The following is a 23,616-nucleotide window of genomic DNA, read 5'->3' as shown; positions in this document are numbered from 1 at the left end:
TGCACTTGGCTAGATCTTCACATGACTTCGATGACCATGTTAAATGGCAGTTTCCCATCTCCAGTAGGATACAAAAAAAATAGTGCCTTCAATTAGCATGTTAGTTGGCAACACTCAAATAAAGTGCTTTTTTTTAAATCAAAATACTACTTGAGCCTCAATCCCTTATGCTCTAGGATAGTGCATGTGTTTTTGAAAAGCGCAGGAACAAATACCAACTTTAACTTCACTGCATTGTTATCACTGTTATTTTTTATACTTACCTCTCAGAAGCTGCTCCTGCTTCTTCACAAGACCAAGAAATTTCTTGTACCCTTTTTCATAGTCTTTTCTGTTATCACGTAAAGAGGTCAAGGAATTAAATTCAAATTAAATTAAATTAAGTACCATAATGAAAATAAGACAAGGGAAAGATGTTTACAGGACCCTGGCCTGCAATCATGCCATCCCTATATCTCTACAGATCTCTTGGCAGAAGGAAGAAAATATATGATTGCAGGCTAACAGGACACAGTTCTCTTTGTGATATGGAGAGCGTCAAAGTTTAGCAATCCCATTGTAACTTAGAGACCCTTGCAAATCATTTCTGTGAAAAGGATATTGTTTTTCTTCTTCTCCAGCTCAACGGACCACTGGTCATATCTCTTAACTTCATTTTCCATCACCTGCATGCACATAGCACCAATCTTTTGATGAATGATGGTGGAGTGAAACTGGGAAAAACTTGAAAAACAGAAGAAGACGTACACGATGTTGGTCGTTAGCTCTGCACTTTTCCTCCAGTCTTCTCGCAAAACCCTGGAAAGGGCCCCTAACACAGGGTCTGAAAAAAGGGCAGAATTAAACCAAAGCATGAAGGGAAACCTATACTTAAACTGACTTTCTTTGCAGTGCGCCATTTTTTATATTTTTATATATATATTTTTTTACACTACCAGATTACAAATTAATGTAGATGTAGTTCCAATTTCACTGTTTATCCTGCAGGATGTTAACACAACAGAAAAAAAAAAGATAAGAAAACAGGTCTTGATTAATCTATAATCATACCATTAGTTGCAAGCTCCTCTAAGTTGTCAGGGTTTCTGGATAGCTGTAATATAAGGGCAGTTCCTCTAATCTTTTCAGGAAGGTCTTCATACAGCAACTCCACATATTCCTCTATGTCATTTATGTTTGCTTGCTCATCAAGCTAGGGAGCAGTCAATAAAAGTATAACAATAATTAACACTGGAATGAACTTCTTTTGAATTACATGATCCACTTTCCCATCAGAACTCGTACCATCTTTCATGTAATATATCAAGCATGAAACGTAGTGTTTCATCACCAGATGAAACACTGACTCGTGAGAAGAGAGTTGAAAATACCACGCACAGCAAAGTCTTTTTGACGAACTTCAAGGTGTTTCATCAGGTGAGGAAACACTGTGTCAAATGCTTGATATTACTTCTCAAACAAAATGATTTTAGAGAGAGAAAATTAATGATGCAAAAATGAGCTCTTTTTTGTTTAATTTCCAAATACTCATTAAACATTAATTTCCTTAGTATTTTATTAATGAATTATTAAATGAGTTTGAGAAGTAAATATCTACATGTACCTTCCAGCTGGACTATCAACCCTCCAAGTTAAAGTTTTTGCTTGGTCGCCATTTGGCAACCAACTCTTTTGGTTTAGGGAGACTGTTTTACAAATCATGTCGCCAGCTCCAAAATTTTAGGTGCCATGGCTACCAAAATGGTCGCAACTTGGAGGGTTGACTATACCCATATTTACCCAGATCTATTTACCTCAGTGCCCTCAAAATCAGCAGCAGCATTCCTTAGAGTGTCAGCCTTTTCTTTACCTAAAAGTTGTAAAATCAATTATAGCAATCAGTCTAGATAAGCTTTCTGACAGGGAGCAAAAAATAATGGGAAATTAGAAGGACACAATATTTGGCAAGAAAGGTCAATTATGTCACACATTATCTGATTGATCTAAATGTAATGTTACATAGACCTCACACAGTGGCAGTGCAAACATGCCCAATTGAAATCCTTTTTTCAACCTTAAATACCCTTCAAGACAAAATGTCGTATTCCAGACTCTACTGAGAGCACCACCTTCCATCAGCAGGATCCTGTGGGGTGTGAAATCACAAGGCAAAAACCTTCCCAAATTTTACACAGTCAAATGTTTCCTAATTTTTCCCAATTTATTTGTCCTTCTATTGAGTTTAAAATCAATGTTCTACATCATGGTATGCCTTACATAGTGATTACGATAAAAACTGGTTTGAAAACTAAGGAAGAAATAACTAGTTTCACCTACTCGCTCATTTAAGGAACCTCACTATTTCTGTGTAATATTGTGTATAGTTTAATTACCTTTTGATTTTCCAGCCCCCATATCTTTTCTGTTCTGTAAATAGTACAACAACTGCTCGACTTCAGGGAGCTTGGTGGGGTGAATTAGCTTGCACTTTTCAATTACTTCTGAAGCTAGCTTTGCTATATTGGTTGTGGCATTTAGGCTCTGTAAGCGAATTCTGTTGAAAAATGAAAGTATTGTAACGGTATACAGCCCAACCTCATTGTACAGCTCTGTTTCATTAGTGACCTCCTCCCACAAATGACCTCCTATCCAAAACACCAAATTTCTCTAGTCAAAGCCCTATAGTCAGGACCTCTTGAGAGTGACCACTAGACAAACAGTCGGATATCAATCCTCATCTTGGCTGGATGTACATGTGCTAATGCTAATCAGAGTAATGAGGAACTTTTGGTGACAATCTAGCACTGCTCATATTGTAATAAGCAAAATGAATGAAAGCACAGTTTAGGTGTTCGGACCAATTTCCAGAAGAATCCCCCAGTGGTTTTCACTACTGATGGAGTCAGAGTCAGTCATAATCAGAATTATAGTATATAGCAATGATATGGTGAAAACATTCCAATTCCATGTACCACTCTGTTGCTTATGATCTGGTAATAAGTTGTCGGATTCTAGAGGAAAAGTGGAAAAACTAGACCAATCACCCAAGTGTGGATACTATGAGACTGTTGTTATTGGTTTATCCCTCTACTTCTGCTTCAAACTTCAATAATTTGGTTTTCTATAGATCTTACGCAATGGAGTCAGAAGAAAATGATAAAGTTATGGTTCTTCCAACTCTGATTCCGTTGCGACTACGACTCTATTTATCACTCCAATTTTTGATTTTCGCTAGGTCATGGGCAGTCTTACCAGACCACACAGGATTAACTCAGTCAGTATAGAGTGCTTGACTGCAGAGCGGCAGGTTGCAGGTTCGATTCCTGGGGCCGGACCAATACTCAGGGTCTTAAAATAACTGAGAAATAAGGTAAGGCTAGACCTCGTGTGGCAGCCTCAGATGACCATTCCAGTAGGAGACGTAAAAATAGTGTCCCAAATATTAGTAGTACTTTCGTGCTAAATACATTGATACTCAAATAAAGGTGATTTTTTTTTACTATACGGCTTACGTCTCTCGAGTATACCCACAACATTTATTAAGGGGAGCAATCCCTCCTCCAACATGGGCTATATGTATATCACATGAAGTTCAGACGGAGATAAAGAAGTGAAATATAGCCGAAAACCTTCTGATATCTGCTTAAATACACCTTAATTTAATGGTATCAACTACTGGTCACTAATCACAATTTATACAGATCACAATTTATACAATCTCAGCCACCAGCATCGTAACTAGGAAACGGGATAACGCTTAGAACGAGAAATATTTCTGGCGATATGTTAGTCCATCAATAAGGGATGCTCAGACTCGCAAAAATCATCGAGATTGTTACACGGAATTCATTCAATCATTTTACCTTAAGTGTCAACTTCTAACAAATGTCGGTAACTAAGCTTATATTATTTTTACTTACAAAGCAAACTTACACTTTCTGGCATTCCTTCCGTTCGCCCAACATGGGCTCCCCCATCTCTCCAAGAATGACTGCTTCCAGCTCATAATTCACAACGATAGCTTTTTCTGTTGGATGGGCATCGATGCTTCCTCCTTTCACCCTCCTGAGTAGGATAAAAAACTAAGATCTAACCAAGGGGAATCTCGAAAGAAGCTGCACTGACGAACAAAATCTCCGTCGTCGGCAAAGATTGCTGAACGTAGGTTTATTTCTCTGACAGTCGTTGTAAATTCAGCCGAAAATTACTCACCTTTTTAAGTACCGTGCCTCTTCCTGCATTTTTCGTTCTGTAGAAACTAGAACATGTTTCCCCAGAGTTGTAAATAAACCTTCTCTGACATTGCCACTACAATCTCAATCGCTTCAGCTGCCATTTTCAACTAATGAAGTTCGTATGGAACGCTGGGAAACCATTCGACCGGTAGATTCCTTGGGCGGGATTACTGGACTCGTGGAAAAGGGAACTACAGTCGAAACCCGCTTTACGGACACCTGCTTGTCACGAGTCTCACGATTTCACGACCTATCTCACGCTCACGATTTCTCACGCCTTGTCGAAAATTCCAGAAAAAATTGTGGAGTTGTAGGGCTCATTTCCAAGTTAGATATCAATAGTTAGCCATCTCAATCCATATTCTTTCAGCCTACCGCGGCTTGCGGTACCAAATGTGCACAGTTTTTCTTGTTTAAAGATGGCAGCCAACAAAACATAGCAATTACAAAATCTAAATCGTCTGAATTGATCGTAATGACTGCTACAACTTTAAAGTGACATGCATAATCCCCTCTGGAGGTCCTTCCGCTAGGAAATTTAAGACATCTTACTCTCACTTCTTTTCCCAGCTCTAGATTCAGAATCTCCCCGGGGGGTTCTCCTGGGAATTCTTAGTGGGGGAGCGCCGCCTGGTTCTCCAAATGCTGACCCTACTTCATACCCAAAAATGTAATTTTCTACGTCTCTAAAATCCATACCCATTTTCAGACTTGGCTTCTTCTCCCCAGCCTCCTAGTGGCACAAAGAGACCTCTGCCGAGTAGCCTGCATAACAGGCGTTATTTTTTCGCTCTTTTCAGGCGAGCGAAGGCAAATGCGAAGCGAACGAGAGCGCCGGACACACGCGACGAGGAAAGGCACGTGTTGGGTGCTCCTTACTGGTTTCGCGCTTGCCTTCGCTCGCCTCGCGTGCGAGAGCATCCGGTTTTTTCGGCTCCAATTACTAGTTTCACCCGCCGAGAAAAACCGTTATTTTTCGGAGGAAGAGAAGCGACGACCGGAAATACGTCTGCGGTTCGCAGGCTATCGCTCGCCTGAAAAACGCGAAAAAATAACGCTTGTTATGTAGGCTATCTGCGGAGGAGTGGTCACTAGGAAAACTCGCCATCACTTAGCCACTTGGACAAACTCGAAGCAACATCTTTTAAAATTCTTTTAACAATGCAGTGACCAATTTATCTTATAAACTCGGTGCTTTTATACGGTGTATAAGCAAATGTTTAATTCTCAGGCTACATTGTTGATATGCAACTATTTACATAATTTCTTCTTATGAGTCTCTCTCCGTGTCAACAGGAGAAGGGTATAGCAGGAAGAGTTATCGGAACAGCAGGCGGGCCGGCATGGCAAATTCCAATTCAATCAGGGAATCGAGAAACGCAGTCGAGAAACTGTTAGGTGGTTTAATTTTCCCTTAAAGATTGAATTTAAAGTTAATTGCCGCGAATCGCATGAAATACATCAAGTCGACAGTTTAAAGGTAATCAGGAATCTCTATGTTCAGGCAACTACTTAGGGTGTAGGAGTGTGGCATCCTCGCTTGGTTGCGAGTTGACCAAGCGGTTTATAATGAAACATTCAGTTTATCTTGGCCTGCATAGCAGAAATGAGGAAATAAGAAAAAACTCAGTCTAGCTAGAGGCGCAATTATGAGAGGACCTTCGCCTAAAAGGATTCAGATTCGCAGGTGTTTACACACATCAGTAAATATCAGAACACTCAAACACAAAGTATTCATTTTAGATTCAGGATTCAATTTCTCCGGACAAGCGTCCAAACCGGGACGTGTTTGTTACGGATTTGAACGACAGTCGATTCGAACATCTGCGTGTAAAATGAATCCTGTACCAATATGCAAATGTTCCTGGTTCGTCGCGAATCCGGAAAAATCTCTTCTCGTAGAAACCTTAGAACCAGCCCACTCCCCTAACCAAAAGTCTAAAACGTTAGAGTAAGCTTTTATAGAAGCTTTTAAAAACCCATTGCATTTTTTCCAAAAGCCTCGCCCAGTGTTTGCTTTGAATGAACTACACAAACACTTACTATACAGAATACTAGTTTTTCTCTTTTATTTCCTAAATACTATATGTTCACAGATTACCACAGTTTCATCGTAGAAAATTTATCTTTCCTTAATCGAAGGAGCTGACCTTGGACGGCCAAGGTACACCATTATCAATAAGCACCTTGCTGCCTTAATAAATTATTATCTAGAGTCTGTCTAAGGGTAGAATGAAATTCTGCAGTTAAGAAAACGACGTATATCATATTCATTTATCAGTCCGTTCAAACTGTTGTGAATGTCAGCGAATGCTTCTGATTCCAGCGATGGCCATCATAATGCGATCCTCCACACTGAGATCGGTAGCAACCTCGTGGAACCTAAAAGTAAAAAATGTGTAAGAAAAGAATCTCAAACGTCGAAAGGCTTTTCGTTGTTAAACTACTCCATTTAAATATTGACCGCTCACTGCTTGTTTACATCAGGCAAAGAGCAGCAGTAAATGGTGTAACACTGTGTGTAATATTATAGTCGCGATAAACAACAGAGTGAATATCATGACAAACGATAAACAAACCCTATCAAGAATCAACTACATGTAATAACCTGGCAAAGAAGTTAACTTACTTATCGGGAGATGCTTTAAGTAAGGAGTTTATATGCATCAAGGTTTGACTTGGAGTCACCTCAAGAGCTTCCAACACATTGCAGAAGTAATCTAGCAAACGAAATAAAATATCAGTTAAATTTATTATTTTACTGTTTTTGGGTCATGGCCAAACGGGTGCGCTAAAATTGAAACTTACACCTCTGACATGATGGCTATCGACACAAAAACAATACTGACGACGATGATCAGTCTCTCTTTTTTCTCAGTTCGTGGAGCGAAACGCGGGCGTGAGACACGAAAATGGACAAGTGCGTAACTGAACGCGCGAGACAGCAGAACCGCTGCCGCCATCATTTGTCACGTCTCGCGTGCGCGTGCACTTTCCCCTCAGTAAATCTGAACGAAAAGAGAGACTGCTTGCGGTTTATTAACGTTTTTCTTGCGCATCAATTTCCACGAGTTCAAACGTAATTAAACGGACTTGCTTTCAAGACAAAGCGATACAACTTCCAATGACAACCTAGGCATTTGTACCAAGCCGTTATTCTATAAACTAAATTTGATTTTGAGATGACATTAAGGCTTTATAATGAAGGTTATTGCCAGTTGGAAGAAAACTGACTGAGTGAAATGTGCGACAATTTTCCGCCTTTATATTGTCAAAGGGCTGGCGTCACGGTACTTTGAGAAGTATTCCAGCACTTTTAAGACCAGATTCGCATCTACTTACTATAATGTAGCTTACATGAGACGGTAGTTGCTAGGCGGATTGCAAAACAGTTTTTCACGTGTATTAAAATTGTATAAGCTCGTATAGTAGATGTTCACACACCTATATCAGCCAAGAGCTGTTGGGTCGAATAAGGCGTAAGTTCGTGAATCCGAAGAATACTTTCCGTGTAAGCGTGCATGGTACCACGAGCGATAGAACCAAGCCAGTACGATCCGGGGTGGTGTTCCCCTTCATCTGTAAAAAAATTAAACACAAGTCACTTCTTTCCCTTGAATTAAGGAATAAAACTTACAAAGCTGTATTCTATGGATCTTTGATCCACTAAAAATGTTGCCCAAAATAGCCCGACGAACCGAAGAAACAGGTCACATCTCGGACTTCATTTTAATTCGGCGAAATAACCGCCGCCTGGTTAGCTCAGTCGGTTGGGAGAGCGGCGGTCTGCTGAGCGGGAGGTCGCGAGTTTAAACCCCGGCCGGACCAACACTCCGGATCTTTAAATAACTGTGAAGAAACCGCTGCCTTTGTAATGACATCTGCAAACGGTTAGACTTTGTAGTCTTCTCGGATAAGGACGAAAAATCATAGGCTTCGTCTCATAGCACTTTTACTTATATGGTTCTTGTGGGACGTAAAAGTACCCACACCACTGTTCGAAAAGAGTAGAGGACGTAGACCCTGGTGTTGTGGCCAACCTTTCCTGGACTGGGTGGGTTATCGGTAAGGACAGATCTTAAGATAGGGATAACCTTATGATCGTAATGGCTGCCTGTAAACAGCGTAAGCACCATGTAGAGACCTGTAACATGCAGTAAATCGTACAAACCTTCTAGATCTGGGAAAGGCAGATTGCCAGCTTTCATAGCCACTTCCAGCGCAGGATTCTCTTGTGTTATGAACGGTTCCAGTTGTTGAGGAAGAGTCAACAGGTAATCACCAATCTGATAATGATAAAACAACAAAGAGTTAAAAATAAATACAAATCAGACAAAGAAAATCTGACGCTTATCATCTACTACCTTTGCTGAACGAGAAAAAACACCATTTTATTATCTTGCATCATATCGAGAAGCGAACTGCTCTGAAAGTAAGAACTGTCCAAGATCTTTCATTTGAAAGTCGACAGTTGTGTTTTTATTTCAATCCAAACTTTAATGTTATAACTACCTCATGTGTTCGGTAGCCTTTAACTAAATGGTCCCGTTTTTTAAGCTACTAGAAACACCTTTTACATGGTAATAGACGGCAGATAACACAAAAAAGTAATGCTCAGAAGCTCCTATTTGAATGGCAACACTGAAGGATTTCATCCACAGACCTAAACGTTATAACCACCTTGCGCAGCATAATAAACACTCCCACAGGAAGACAGTGCCCAGTAGCTTTCAATTAAATGGTTACACAATAGGCTTAATCCAGTTGATCCACAGACTCAAAAGTTAGAACCAGCTTGTGCAGCATACGAACAACCACAAGAAAATGGTCAGGCTTAGAGCTTTTTATACAATGTTAATAATTCGACACTATGTCAGTGTGAAACTTGACAGTATCAAAGTTCAATTATGAGCTGAAAGGAAGCACACTACGTTAAATCAGTGGACTCGGGAGTCTAGTTTCAGCGTTTGTTCTTTTACATCTAAGAGAACCCGTGGAGTACTCTCTATGATGATACAGGGATGTGCCGCACGAAGCGCTCAGTTTTTAAGCTAGTGGTAAATTAAAGGGCAGGGATTTCAAAAGCTGAGATGCAGAAAAGGGTAGGGAATAGTTGGTCTTCGTTAATGTGCCTTCGATTGACCCTATTTTGGAATAATACATTCTGGATTCGCATTCTATGACGGCTGCAATCGACGACAAAATTGTTGAGACATTGTTCTCAAATAGGGTAACTTCAGAGAACAAAAGAATCCACACCCCTCCATGGAGGGGATGGGGGAGGAAAAGCTTTATTTCCCCTTTTGAAGTCAGTAAAACGTCAGAAAGCCCCTTAAGGGCGAAGTGTCTCAACTAATTTTGTCACCTATTGTGTCTTTGCACGCCCCACAAAATTGAGACCGTACTCACAGGCTATTGGACCTAGTGGCGGAAAATCCCCGTGCAAAACTTTACTGAGTACCCCCACCCTTAAGGATCAGAACATTGAAACAAGAGCCACTTACATGTGTAATGTATCCCAGTGGTGACAAACTAAATGTGGGGAGATCATCACTCAATGCCGCGCCAGATTCAGGGGACTGGGCCGACCAAACCTAAATGACAAAGCAAAATATGCGTCACATCAGAGAAGAGCAAGGTTTAGTTAATCGACATACAAAATGAAAACTAATGTTATCACTTTGACCTGCAAATACAGACACATACGTCTGACAAGCATCAATTAAGCGCAACAAACGCCGTAAACAGCTTTGGCTTAAATGTACTATCCGTATAGTAAGTTTGGGTCTCAAGAAAGTCACCGTCAGGTGTGTTTAGCACGAAGTACACATGTGGACACTTCTTTTCACATCTCCCGCTGGAGACACGACTGCCATTTCTACGTGGTCATCCGAGCCACGTTATGGTCTAGCCGTTGGCAAGGCAACGGAATTACCTTCTTTCTCAGTATTTTTAAGAATCTGAGTATTGGTCCGGCCACGACAATCGTACCCGCGACCTTCCACTCTGCAACCCAGCCCTCTACCGACTTAACTAATCCTCCAAACAGTATAACTATTGGACTATACCCGAGTAAAAGTTGATGGGAGACTACAGAACGTTTCCAAATGCCGCCAATGTCTTAGAGTAACTTAAGCCAATCAGAAGTACTAGAAGGTCGGTTTCAAAAGAAACAAAACTGTACCTGAAGTTTAGGTGTTTGGGCAAGCTGCTGTCTGATCTGTATGAACACGATGTCAAAAGCAAATGTATGAACTCGCTCGTTCAAAGCTTGGAGCTGTTCAAATACACTTGTCAAGACAACTGCAGATTCACCAGCTAGGAAGGAAAAACTCATGTAAGCCATAGTTGGTAACTAAGCTAGCAAATTAACAGCTGCCCCCAGCAGATAGTGAATTAAAACAGTATAGACTTAAACACTCTGACTAGCATATTGGGGAACTGGGGGGAAGCCTCGTATATGGGACTTCAGGCCTAGATCCTTCCTATGTGATTGCTACGATCACAGTGATCTTAGCAATCACAATGAAACCAGCCTTAAAGCAATTACGTCGGAAGGTAGCGACAAAAAAGAGGCTTTCCGGTGAGAAGAGAGAAGGGATCATGTTCCTCGGTATGTAGTTTCCAAAAATAAATTGAAGTTTCTTCTTGCCCCAAGCCAACCATCCCTCCCCCCCAACAACAAAGACTAAACATTTCCTAACATATTTTCCCTAAAAGTCAATTCGAGACATACTTCGGGATATCCTTCGTTCCCTAAGATTAAAACCCTTCAGGGGCACTCTGATTTGGACAAAACAAACAGCGTTGCACGTGCGTACGCCTCCTCTCGATAAGTCAATGCAAAATATCAACGTCCAGTTCAAAGATAAGGGATTTTTTGCACAACACCAACACTGCGATTAAAGTTGTCTCTTATTGGGCTTCACAGCAACCCTATGAATACAGCTCCTCGATTTAGTTCATAAGTAAAATTTAACAGGCTGAAACAACTGTGCAAGACGTTTAAAGATCGCGTATTCATTGGCCTTCGCCAGCCTGATTTTTCACGGTCTCTACTTGGTATAGATTACCTGTTTGCAGTTTCTGCTTCAGTTCATTTAATGCACTTGATTCTGTAGGTCTTTCATTTTGCAAATAATTGTACCAAGGAAATGGTCTGGAGGGAGTAGATGGTTTATCTTCATTTATTGTGTCGTGTTCTTTGTTATCCCCATCCGAATAAAGGATTGCAGCCAGTAATCGCTTGTCTAGATTCTCCATTTTGAGTAGCAAGTCACCTAACAACAATTAAAAAGGTAAAACATTGAATTTATCAGATTAAAAGTAGAATTTAAGTAAAAGAGGAGGAACCACAAATTGGTCAGACTTATATATACAACTTTGATATGGGAGTCTTGGGGTTAGAAATATAGTACAAACTTCTGTTTGCCAATGAGCTCTTCAGGCATATTTTGGGACAAAGAATCACATTTTCCATATCTGTTGTTTTAAAAAGCCATTAGTAATAAGCAATATGTTCAAGAAGTTACCGTTGAATGTTTTTGACAAACAAGTCACTGAATACACTTTAAGATTAATTATAGAAAGAAGTATATTACATGTATAGCACTGCGGACTGTGGACCACGCACCGCGGTAGCAGGAGTTGTTGAGGAATATCATTGGTGGCCGGGTATTCTGAAGTTTAGCCATTAGGGAGCAGGAGTTGCTGAGCAACATTTTAGTGGCCGTGTATTCTGAAGTTTAGCCATAAGAACAAATGGGCTGTAACAATTTTTGGCGAATGGCAAATTTCTTGGTCGGTTATATCTCCAGTTTTAGATCCAGGAGGGCTCTTTAAAGGCTATGATTTACACAAGGTCGCACAGCCTTCTACCGGCATTGAAGAAATGTATGCAGTAACCTTTAATTACTGGCTTAGCAAGTTTGTGATGGAGGTGGCCAAAAAGTCGGGGGAGAGATATCCACCGAAGACCGTTTATGGAATAATTTTTGGTATCCGACCGACGCTATCTGGAGGAGAAGAATGGTGCAGGCGCGTTAAATCCATGTATGTGACCCAAATACGCCTCATTTATTGGCTGTTACTCTCTTGAATAATTAATTAAATCAAGTAGACTGCAAAACATTCGGTTTTTTTCTCAAAATCAGTAAAGAAATCGGTAAAGCGTGGCGTAAGAGTCTTCCGCGCGCGAGCCTCGCACGCCCGTAGGGTGTGTGTGTCTCTCCCCAGTCACGCTTTCTGTTTTCAGCTTTGTTCCAGGCCTTTTGTTTGACTGCTCGCGCGTACTTGAATACGCAAAAATACGAACTGTTTTTCAGTCTAGGATTCAAGGGGCAATCTGGTGATAAGATGCTGGCAAACAGGTCAGGAGGTGGCTGTACGTGGAAGATTTTAATGAAAAAAGTGGGTCTCATACTAATGATAGGTGCTCGCCTACCAGAAGTTGACTTGGGAAAAGACACCAGAAAATCTACGTTATCCTTTTCCAGCGAAAAATAGCTTTATACAAGTATATAGCATGCAAGCAAATTCCATACACATTGCAAAACTAATGGCAGAGAAGTTATTTACCACATATCTGGATGAGACGGAATGCATTCTGAAACATTGTCCAGTCCTCGCTGAGTCCTTCAGTGGACTGAGTGTCTGTCTTAGGATCAACATCAAGAGCACATTCTTTTCTTAAAATTGAAATACATTCATCCATCCGTCCTGCATATGCTCTAAAGAACTCCTGCATAAAGAACACAATTAAATCAGGAAAAATTTGTCATTGGATTATGATTAAATGATTCTCGACTGTTTAGCCTGCGAATACAGTCACAAGTAGGCATGCGCAGTAATGAGAGGTGGCTGTATTCACTGTATTCACGAGCTACCCAGTTTTGACATCACCACTGAAGGCACTAATCCACTTTGTCACCCCATTTTTTTATTTTCCTTGAATGATGTTTGTTTTACATTCGTTTCCTGACAGATCAGCTTAACAAACAACACAGAATTTGTCAGTTGCGAGTTGTTCATATGTTTTTCATGTTCTTTCCACAAACAGCATTTATTTGCTTCAATGTCTGATTGGTTAATTGTATCATCTTCGTATTCTTTGACTGGCAAGAGTAAAAAATTATTTTTGTTTTCTTTACGAAACGCAGTTGGCACCGCTACGATGGCTTAATTTCCCAAGGCTGTGCTCTAGCAGAACTCGGTGGCCCAAGGCGCCTAACTTTTGCTCCTGGGTGACTAGAAAATCTTACTTTCTTCATCAACTTCAAAACCAACTTCAACTTTCTTTATTAAAAATGGTATCACAATAGACCGGCTCACAAAATAGCAATTGCCAATCTAGGCAGCCCAGTTAAAAGAAAAAATAAAATGAATAGAAAGGAAGGAAGGAAAATATTTTAAGTTACAATAATTCTTATTTCTACCATAGTTTTATTTTGATTACCACTACATCTACGGAAAAAAGAAAAAGGAATTGAAGGAGAGTAGAAAGCATATAAATTTATACAGAAATTACTTAACTGTTAAATCCAAATTTTTAAATTAACAATGGCATCTCAATATAGTCACTTTCTCTTTTTAAGATATCGGAAAGCAATCCATGAGAGTACTTTCGTAAATTCCTTTTTATAAATCACAGATTCAAAGGTCTGGGCTCTCTTCAATTTTTCTGAGAGAACAGCCTTGTTACCTCTCATGGAACAACCAAAGTTATAAAAAACAACATTTTCAATAGCACAGTGTTGTTTGAAATGGTAACAACTACTTAATATTCACCTCCAGAACATGACAAAGCCCACGAGTTGCATAACCATCAGTGAGATCAACACAATACTCAACGGCCTGCAAGATTAAAATATTTATACTAAGCAACTGACTAGCAACTGAAAAGATTCAAGTAAGGAATTCGTTTCCCTAGTGACTTAAATAAGATTAGCATCAGTCAAGTTTGAAAACTTGACTTTGCTCATAATTTGTTTTCTGTGCTGGGTCCAATCTCAGTCCCCGACTAACTGCTGCCTGGGTGCAAATATAGACGTTATGGCTGTTCAAGGTAAGTTTCTCTTGTCCGCTAGCCTTTGCTTTTAGTAGCACGTGAGTCGTATGTTTAAAATGCTCTAGAGAAGGGAAAAGCCCATTGTATATCACAAGAAATACATCTGATTATAAGGAGGGCTAAAATAACACAAGAGCAGAAAAAACTCAAACTTTACCAGATCTGTGAATTTAAATGTAAGAAACAAGTGTTTTCCAGTAGAAAAGATAAAAAAGATTAAGACAAACCAATTTACACCACACTGCCACTGCCACAGTTTTTGACGTGGAATATGTTTAGGATGCGGCAATCAAATCACATTTTGTTTTGTGGGGTGGCGGGCAGGAAAGTTTTGAGCCCACACTAAAGGAAAAGAGCAGCTTAAGTTTTCAGTAAAGATAGAAGAGATGAAACAAAATTACCTGTTCAGAAAGATGAAAAATTTTCTCTACCGATTCTGCCATGAACCCTGCAGTCTCCATGAATCCATCTGCATGCTGTATGAGGACACAGAAAATTATACAGAATCAGCAGTTGAACTGTGATTACCAGTATCCCCTCATCATCATCATCATCATCATCATCATTATCATCATCGTCATCAACATCGTCATCATCATCATCACTATTTACAGTGCTCACTCTTGGTGATAGTTAGTCAACTGTTACTAGTTACTAGCATTGAAAATACTGGGTTTGGGCAGAAAAAATTGGACAACCTCTAGTCACAGGGCTACTCCTATGAAACGAAGGTTTGGTGGGACAGGTTGACTAAAAAATGGAGAATTCATTGATTCCTAAATAAATCGTCATCATCATCATCATCATCATCCTCATCACCTTACCATCGTCACTGTCAATATTATCAATGTCACCACTGCCAATCATCACTGTCCAAGAATGTCCCAATTTACAGATTAGCAGATGAGGCTAAGAAGGCAGACAGAACTTCTGTGTGACCTGATGATAAGTTGTCATGTAGTGTTGTGAATGACGTGGGTGATACCTACCAACCGAGTTGCCTGCAACTGCTCTGTGAGAAAGGTCTGCTGAAGTGTTGGATAATCCAACAGGTATGGAACATAGGGAGAATATACTGCATCAACCACCACATTGACAGCTTGTGTACTGCATTTATCTACAAGACAACGATAAGAGCGAAATTACAAAATATGGCAATGAAAAGGTACTGAGTCTGACTGACACCATAATACAACAGTATATAAACAGCTGAATGAAAATCTCAGCTTCACATTTTAGTCATTTAAATCTACATTTACGATGTCAGTGTTGCAGGTGATCACCTGGGCAGTGATTAATTAAGTTCACCTATGTGTTTTTTAGTGGATTATACTAAATTGTAGCCACTATATAGACAATCTCAAGAGTTAAGGTAACATCATTTTAAAGAGAAATATAAAAGTGTTTCAAAAAATTGATAGCCACCTTGCTGTTGTGAAACTGCCTTTTCTAGACCATGTGCAAAGCGCAGCGTCACCTGGGAAAAATTGCAAATAATTAATTTTAAGACAAATCAATCCAATGAATGTTTATCATAAAGAACAATAAAGTCAGAGTCTTCAAGGCTTTTTGGCTGAATGCCTAGGTGTAAATTTCAGCTGACCTTATAGGAGAGCATCCCCCCCCCCCCCCCCCATCAAAGATATCTGGAATCCGAACCGTTCAATTTTTGAAAAATTTGTCATAAGGGTCCAAATGTTGTTGGCATCTTTGAAGAACACCCCAAATCTAAAATCCCCACCACCCTTTTTTTTTTGGGGGGGGGGGGGTGAGAGAATAAAAAAATGGGATGTCCTACCGTTTTTTTTTTTTTTCAAGTCAAGACTATAATACATAATACAGGACTTCAGTTATTTATTTTGACCTAATGATCTCGTCTCACCTGTCGCAGCTCAATCAACTTTTCTATGATGTTGGACTCATTCTTAACAAACTCTGTGATACATGAAGAGAGTGATGGATCTAGGTGAGTGAGTGTTTGAGTGATCAGTGTGCAGAGCACGGTGCCAGGATCACTGAAAACTTGACCACACCATGTCACCTGTGAAAACAAAAATAAGATTACCAAATTACATTAAAAAGTGAAGAATGATCATCGCAGTAAATTTTCCAATTTAAGCAATTGGAAAGAAGAAGCCTGAAAAAAATCAGGGCTTCAATGGGATTCGAACCCGTGACCTCCGCGCTACCGGCGCGTTGCTCTACCAACTGAGCTATGAAGCCAAACATTGGGAGTGAGGTCAACTTATTAAGTTCATATCTCCCGTGAGAAGTGAAATGATGTGAAGTATGAACTGTAATTGTAGATGAAAGTGAAGAATGATCATCGCAGTAAATTTTCCAATTTCAGCAAGTGGAAAGAAGAAGCCTGAAAAAAATCAGGGCTTCAATGGGATCTTTCATCTACAACCGCAGTTCATACTTCACATCATTTCACTCCTCATGGGAGATATGAACTCAATAAATTGACCTCGCTCCCAATGTGTGGCTTCATAGCTCACTTGCTAGAGCAACGCACCGGTAGCACGGAGGTCACGGGTTCAAATCCCGTTGAAGCCCTGATTTTTTTCAGGCTTCTTCTATCCAATTTTTGCTTAAATTGGAAAATTTACTGCGATGATCATTCTTCACTTTCATCTACAACCGCAGTTCATACTTCACATCAAATTACATTAAACTTCAACATCAAAACATTTTGTCACTCATACATCCACTCATGCATACATGTCAGTGTACTTTGATTGATGTAACCACAGAAGGAATGTTAGTGGTGACAACTATGCATTGATTTTTGATGGTCACTGGAGAACCCTGTGTTTGTTTTACCACAAGGAGCAAATGTACAGAATGCTATGTTAAACGCCTGGGGGAGGGACTCGCATATGAAAAGGGGGGGGGGGATGCTCGTCGTCTCACTTAGGGGTGTAAATTTTGTATTTTGGTCTCACTTAGGGTGTTCTGGGCAAAACGCCATCATATTTAGCCATGAAGGTCTCGTTTAAGGTTGCACGTGAAAAAATATAAAAATATATATATTGTCTGTGTTTTAACATGGTCTCTTTTAGGGGTCAAAAAAAGCTTGGGTCACTCCCAGATCGGTCTCCTTTAGGGGTTTAATTTAAAATTTCTGATGGGCATCCCCACCCCTTTCATATGTGGAGTCCCCCCCTCCTGGACTTAAACGGTGTTTCAAGAACCAGACCAGTGTCATTTGTTCACATTGACCATACCTCTGTGTGCCATGTGGAGAGTATAACATCATAGAATGTTGATAACCACTCCAGCATTGATCTGTTTGGATCCTCAGTACGAACTTCACTCCAAGTCTTTTGAAGTTTTGCCTGTGGATTCAAATAAAATAAATAAATAAAAGGAGGCAGAATATTTTGATCATCCAGGTGATTGTAATCCTCAATAGGATAATAATGCTACATTGTTAAAAACCTTTCCAGCACTTTTATTGGAAAAACTACAAAAGTGTTATCTCAGCATCTTATAGGGAATGCATAGTTAACCATATAAACCTTGCCAAATAATAAACAGGGCCCTTGTGTATTATCGCATATATTTTGTTGACAGAAGAGGATTCTTAAAGGCACTTAGCTGTGTCACAGTATAAGTCTATTCGGTTTTTAGAATTGCTAATTTTCTTAGTTAATGGAAGCTTCACATTAGCAAAAACCTCTTATGCAAAAAATAAAATTCATAAAACTCATCTCATTTTTGTTTTCATTTTTCTTCTGTCTTACTTTTTAATTAGCTATTTTTAAAATGTTCTTTTGATCTCTCAACTGATTATATTTCACGAAATTTGTTGGCCAGTTCCTAACAGCTGAATTTGACTTTAACTAAAGTACTTGATGCAGCTCCTTTGATTAATAATGTTCATAAAAATACTGAAACTAATACAACTTCTTAATTCTAGATGTTTTGCTCAGAGAGCTGCTTCAAAGTGCTGTAAAATCAGGTCAGTCTCAGACAAGTCATTCAAATCACATTTTTGTTTTACATAATGTGAAACCACTGGTCATACTTGCCTTATGACATCTGATGTAATAATTCTGAAGTTGGTCTAGTCTTTCAATATTTGTAAATATTTTAACATATTCTTTGGTGTCATCTATGGAACAAAGAAAGAGGCAGGAAACATTGAAGCAAGTATTAGGCAAATATTGAGTGTAATAATATTATTATTATTGGTAAATTAAAACATCTAAGATGAATGAGACACTCGTACGATATTCATTGAAACCGAAGTATTTTCAAATGTTCCACATGTAAATGAAACTTCTATTCTCATTTTTATATCATTTAAAATAATATTTGTTCATATCAAACCAAAATACAGATGATACTTAGACCATGATTATCCAGTGTGGTATAACTTAATGTTATTATATCAAAACAACAGAACTTCAGGTAGAATCCACCGAATTCCCTATATAGCGGTTTTACATTTGTTTAAATTTTAATTTCCTGAATCAATATATTTGGTTGCTGATTCAAGTGAAAGTTTATTTTCACCCATAACACAACCAGACTTTTCCTGCCCAGTTACGTTTGCCGGTCGAATCCAACAGCCCAATACTGGATGTCAGTATAGGAATTCCTCAGAATTTCAGATTTCAGTGGAATTCCATCATTGTCCCAACATTCTGAGATTCTCGGCTATTTATCGTTTTCATTTGCAATTTTTACAAATCATTTTGTTACATTTAGAAGAAAAAGACCTTAAATACACTGGGTCAGTTTTCTTTGAATTTGAAAGCTTGTCCCTCACTTTTTAGGTAAAATTAAAAGCACAAAAAGTGTGGAGAGCAGTTTATTGCCGAGCTTTGCATAAGGCCTTAAAATATTACCTAAAGAGTGATTATTGAAAGCAGCCACAATCTTAGGACTCAAAAGTGCCTCCAGCCTGTTTTTCAGTCCCTCAAGGAGTCTGCGCCTTTGTGCATAATCAGGGACATCTTGTAACACTGTCTAAAGAAAAGAGGATTGCAATAAAATAGTAAGTTATTCATAGAACATATGGTTCATTATTCTATCTTTAAAACACTGACCAGCACCTAATTTCTCCTCAGAAGACAACAAAGGAGATGGCAATGAATGTCTGCGATTCAACTGTAAATGAAATAAATTAAAGAAAAAAATATTAATTGATTTATGATTAATGTTAATAATAATATTCATACTTACTAAACTCCTGTGCATTCCTTCAAGTTTTGCGGCTATCTAAAATGATCAAGACCAACAAATTATGTGAGCAAGGTAAGTATTCTTCTCAGTAAATGCTGTTTAGTAAAATGAGGGTTGGCTGTAATACAGAAGTTCATTTTGTTCAGCCCCTTCAGTATCAGCTTATGATGTATATGAACACTTAAAGCTACAGTTACACAAGTTTACAGTTTATGATTCACATCTAAACTTACAGCTTTAATGTCTCCTGATTCAAATACTTTATCCACATTAGAAGAGAGAACCGTCCAGTTATCTGCTTCCTGAAATTTACACATCTTGAATAAGACTTTAGTTCATAAGTTATTCAATAAGCGTATCATTTTAAGGGTGTATACCAGGATGACACTAGGGGATGGGGTGGCACTGGTGAAGTAGAGAAAAAGAGCCTCCTTCTGTACTAAAAATTAGCGATATCAATGTCTCATCATTTCTAAGGGGTATAAAATGGTTCCTCGAAAAACAAGAGTCTCAGAAAATTTGGGCCCGATCTTGAAATCTCCGGAAGCATTTGTGTTAGGTCTCGAAGTTTTGTTTCTGGGTGATTTTGCATCTCTGAGTCTCGGCTTTTTTTGAGTCTCTGTCTTGAATTTTGAAACCCGGGTCTTGCAGTTTGACAAAGTCTCAAATTTACAATTCTGTACCCTGTTTCTACATTGGTGGGGTACAAAGAAATAAATCTCCACATTACACAATCCTTCCCTTAACCATAAAGATACCCTTAACTGTACGATTTCAAACCCAACAATTGGGTTTTACGCCGCAAAAACCAACATTTCTAAATTCCAATTCGATTCGGAATGCTCCAAGGTTTAATACATGAGCCCCTGGCTCAGGAGATTGGGCAACCACTCCTCACGCTAACGAGCTTAAATAAAATTGATTGAATTTTGATTGATTGATATGTACAATGTACCTGTAAAGCTCTTGAAGCATCCTGCATTCTTGATTTCACTGTATCAATTTCAACTAACATCTTCATTGACTGCGCAGTATTTTCCTCAACCTGCAAAATGTTATTATCATTAATAACAGGTATCATTAATTTATGTCACAAAGAAAAATAAAAATTAATTATGGTTAAATAACTGAATGTTAAAAATATCACAAGCAAAGAAATCATCATTTTTACCACTCTGATGTCCTCTTTCACTAAAGTCATTTGTTCTTTCAAGAGGGAAGCATCATGGCGTATATTCTCAATCTCCCTCAAAACTCTATGAAGAAAATTTTTTGTAAAATATCTAAGGTAAACATCATATAATTTGTAATGTTGCAGTTCAGAACATTTATTTCAGAAATAATTTCCTTGGTTTACATAAAAAAGTAGCCTGTTCACAGACCCTCTAGTTTCTCTTTAGGGATCATTGGGTGGCATATGAAAGTAACAACTGCGTGGACAGGCTAGCAAAAAAAAAACCTAGGTAGCTGTATCTGTGTTGAAACACTTGTTTCTCCATCACTGGAGTCACTTTAATAATAAAAGCCTGTCTGTTCTTTGAATTGCTTGAATTAATATAGAGGTAAGGGTGTTATGGAAGATGTTAAGATGAAGGTTAGGATTCAAATTACTGGACCTTTGAGCTTCTGAACACCTAGAAATTTAACCCTCTACATGCAGATAATTATACTATCAAAATTAACACATAATTTTGGAACAGCATATTGCATTGCTACAACCACAACAAAATGTTAATGCAATGTTTGGATTGTACCTTGGAATATTATTCACTGTTTGATTGCTAGTTTCCTCCAAAGCATTGTTCACTTCCTATAAAACATAAATCAATGTTGATGATGTATATATAAATAAAATAACGGAGAAATACCGGTACTACAAAATAGTTCATTCAAAGAAAAGAGTCAACCATCAGCTCATATCTTATCATTTTAAACTTGACAAAGACCAAATTAAAGTGCATTCAAAATGTTAGTTTTTTTTTTCACCCGTAATTTTTCCCACAGAATCTCAAGGAAAATTCGGAAGTATAAAGATCAGCTGAAAATGTATGGTACAATTTATTCAACTTTTAATCACCTAGGAGTGACTAGTATCTTAAGAATATTAGATAAATATTTATTCTTGTACGGCACCATTAAACTCATCACCAATAGATGAGCTTGGGCGCTGTTGCCTACAAAGTTGGTGGAACCAGGCAATGCTCTAGCACAAGGAAGGAGGTATCCATGGCAACCCTGCTAGCGGCCCCCACCAAGCACCATCACACTGAACTGTTCAGTAGAATACTTACTAACCAATACATACTTGGCCCTGAACTGAGGGCAGGAGGGTTGGGAAAAAAACACAGCACAAAAAATGGCAAGCATGCAACAAAGCTATAGCAAGGACACTTTGTGACGAACTGCAAGCAAGCAACTGCATATACAAGTCATGAGGTGCCCCTTCTAAAGGCATCGGGCCAGCCCCAACATTGTTGGGAAAACTGCTGACCAGCATTGCTTTGAGGTTAATGTTGCCTAAATCACATTTAACCTCATGAAAGAGATAATAACTTTTAGATAATCTACATGCAAAAGCATGAAGGCATGTTCCTCTAAGCACAGACTGGGTTCTGCAGCCCTGGAAACTGCCTCAAAATTTTAGCTCCTAAAAGTGCCACTTCCTTTAACAATATTATTGTTCAAAAATCTCAGTGACCATTGTATTTTCTGTAAAATATTGAAAGACCTAGGCCTGCTTATAATATTAAAGATTACCAGTTGTTATCATTTTGTTAATTTTACAATGCCTGAACACCAGTTTGCTAGCTTGAAATGTTTAATCTGGATGCAAATGTTTAATCTGGATGCAACCAGCATATAGATAATGCCTTGAAGTTTGGATGAATTCTCCTAATTACTGTAAATTCTAAATATGAAGGATTTGGGGGTAATCAATGTGAAATACTGCACATACCAGTAGTTTTTCTAAACAAACCTGAATAAAAAGCTGTAACTTCATGACCAAGTTAGATGCATGAGTCTGGAAAACAAATATGAAAAAGAATGGGTGATTTCAAGGGATTTATGTTCAGTAATGTGTACATTAAGCATACGCCTAACTCACTTCACAGGAAGTATGCGGCAAAAAGTTTAGGATTCACTGAAGTCAAGTCTGCATAACATAGTGTGTATATTAGCTTCAATTACACACTTTCATCCAAGAGGGTATATTTCAGAAGAAACAGGGAGCACTTTGAGAGTCAATGTATTTAGCACGAAACTACTTTTGGGGACACTACTTTTAGGTCTCCTACTGGAGATGGGACCACCATTTGAAATTGTCATTGCAGAGAAAAGGCATGCAGTGCCTTCATTTCTCAGTTATTTTAAGACTCTGAGTCTCTGCACTCAAGTGCTCAACCAAATGAGCTAATCCTGCTGCGGTTAAAAAACAAAACAAGCAAGACCCCTCTTCCCTCCTCCCTAAACAATAATCACTAATTTCCAACAAGCATTAAAAAAGCAAGATTGATGATAGTCTTTCCCGATCTCTGTTATGTAGGAACTCTCAGACAACAATTAAATAACCACTTCTTCTTGGGTATTGCGCAATGGCTCATATGCTCTGGTTGCTAAGCCAACCAAAACTCTGACATTTAATCATACATTACTTCAGTTTTTGATAAATATGTCATACATACGCACTGCATTTTTAAATAGTAGGGTAGCTATTGAGCTTTCGAAGTATAAATTATTACCTAACAATAAGGGGAGTATGAGTTTTTGAGAAAGCCTATTCGCGGTATTTATATTTTATTTATTTAGAAGCATAAAGCTGTAAATTGCGGGAGATTGCAGATCTATTAATGCTCATTAATGGCGACAGCTACTGTGTGCTGACACGTTGCAGTTTGTCCTGTTAAATTAATTTACAGTAAATAAAACTTACATCAACTGGGGTTCGATCATCACGGATTCTCAGCGCCGAATTAACCCACTCTTTAACATCAAAATTATCGTCGGAAAACTTGGAAAAATCCATGTCATTGTCAATTACAAAAACTAAAAACAAAACAAAAATAGCTTTGCTGCTGCCGCCATGTTGAATTATGGAAGTTCTCCGCTGTTCTTTGCGAACGAGGACGCCTATTGGCTCAA

General features: G+C 38.7%; 2 protein-coding genes across 2 annotated transcripts in view; both read right to left on the bottom strand.

Moving 5' to 3' along the window:
- Positions 1-4,323, bottom strand: part of LOC140937260 (kinesin-associated protein 3-like) — a 12,833-nt gene extending 8,510 nt beyond the window's left edge. Inside the window, exons 1-7 of the mRNA XM_073386803.1 lie at positions 4,192-4,323; positions 3,913-4,044; positions 2,373-2,533; positions 1,794-1,849; positions 1,051-1,192; positions 602-823; positions 264-341 (exon numbers count right to left, since the gene is read on the bottom strand). Of these exons, the coding sequence (XP_073242904.1) occupies positions 264-341; positions 602-823; positions 1,051-1,192; positions 1,794-1,849; positions 2,373-2,533; positions 3,913-4,044; positions 4,192-4,220 (820 nt within the window). The 5' untranslated portion in view covers positions 4,221-4,323. The remainder of the gene's footprint in view (positions 1-263; positions 342-601; positions 824-1,050; positions 1,193-1,793; positions 1,850-2,372; positions 2,534-3,912; positions 4,045-4,191) is intronic.
- Positions 4,324-6,301: 1,978 nt separating this feature from the next.
- LOC140936695 (conserved oligomeric Golgi complex subunit 7-like) lies at positions 6,302-23,531 on the bottom strand. The gene is made up of 23 exons (XM_073386181.1): positions 23,408-23,531; positions 22,454-22,498; positions 21,231-21,286; positions 20,648-20,732; positions 20,432-20,521; positions 19,710-19,778; positions 19,477-19,512; positions 19,140-19,260; positions 18,318-18,400; positions 17,511-17,621; positions 16,163-16,321; positions 15,706-15,757; positions 15,270-15,397; positions 14,682-14,756; positions 14,001-14,066; positions 12,792-12,954; positions 11,288-11,494; positions 10,399-10,532; positions 9,719-9,808; positions 8,386-8,500; positions 7,659-7,793; positions 6,844-6,934; positions 6,302-6,596 (listed from the first exon to the last, which is right to left on the bottom strand). Exons 1-23 carry the CDS (start codon positions 23,498-23,500, stop codon positions 6,518-6,520), a joined length of 2,283 nt encoding a protein of 760 aa, XP_073242282.1. The 5' UTR covers positions 23,501-23,531; the 3' UTR covers positions 6,302-6,517.
- Positions 23,532-23,616: the final 85 nt, after the last annotated feature.

Source organism: Porites lutea, chromosome 5 (genome assembly GCF_958299795.1).
Source record: "Porites lutea chromosome 5, jaPorLute2.1, whole genome shotgun sequence".
Taxonomy (NCBI): domain Eukaryota; kingdom Metazoa; phylum Cnidaria; class Anthozoa; order Scleractinia; family Poritidae; genus Porites; species Porites lutea.
The sequence above is the reverse complement of the archived record's forward strand: the minus strand, read 5'-3'. Positions and strand labels throughout refer to the sequence as shown.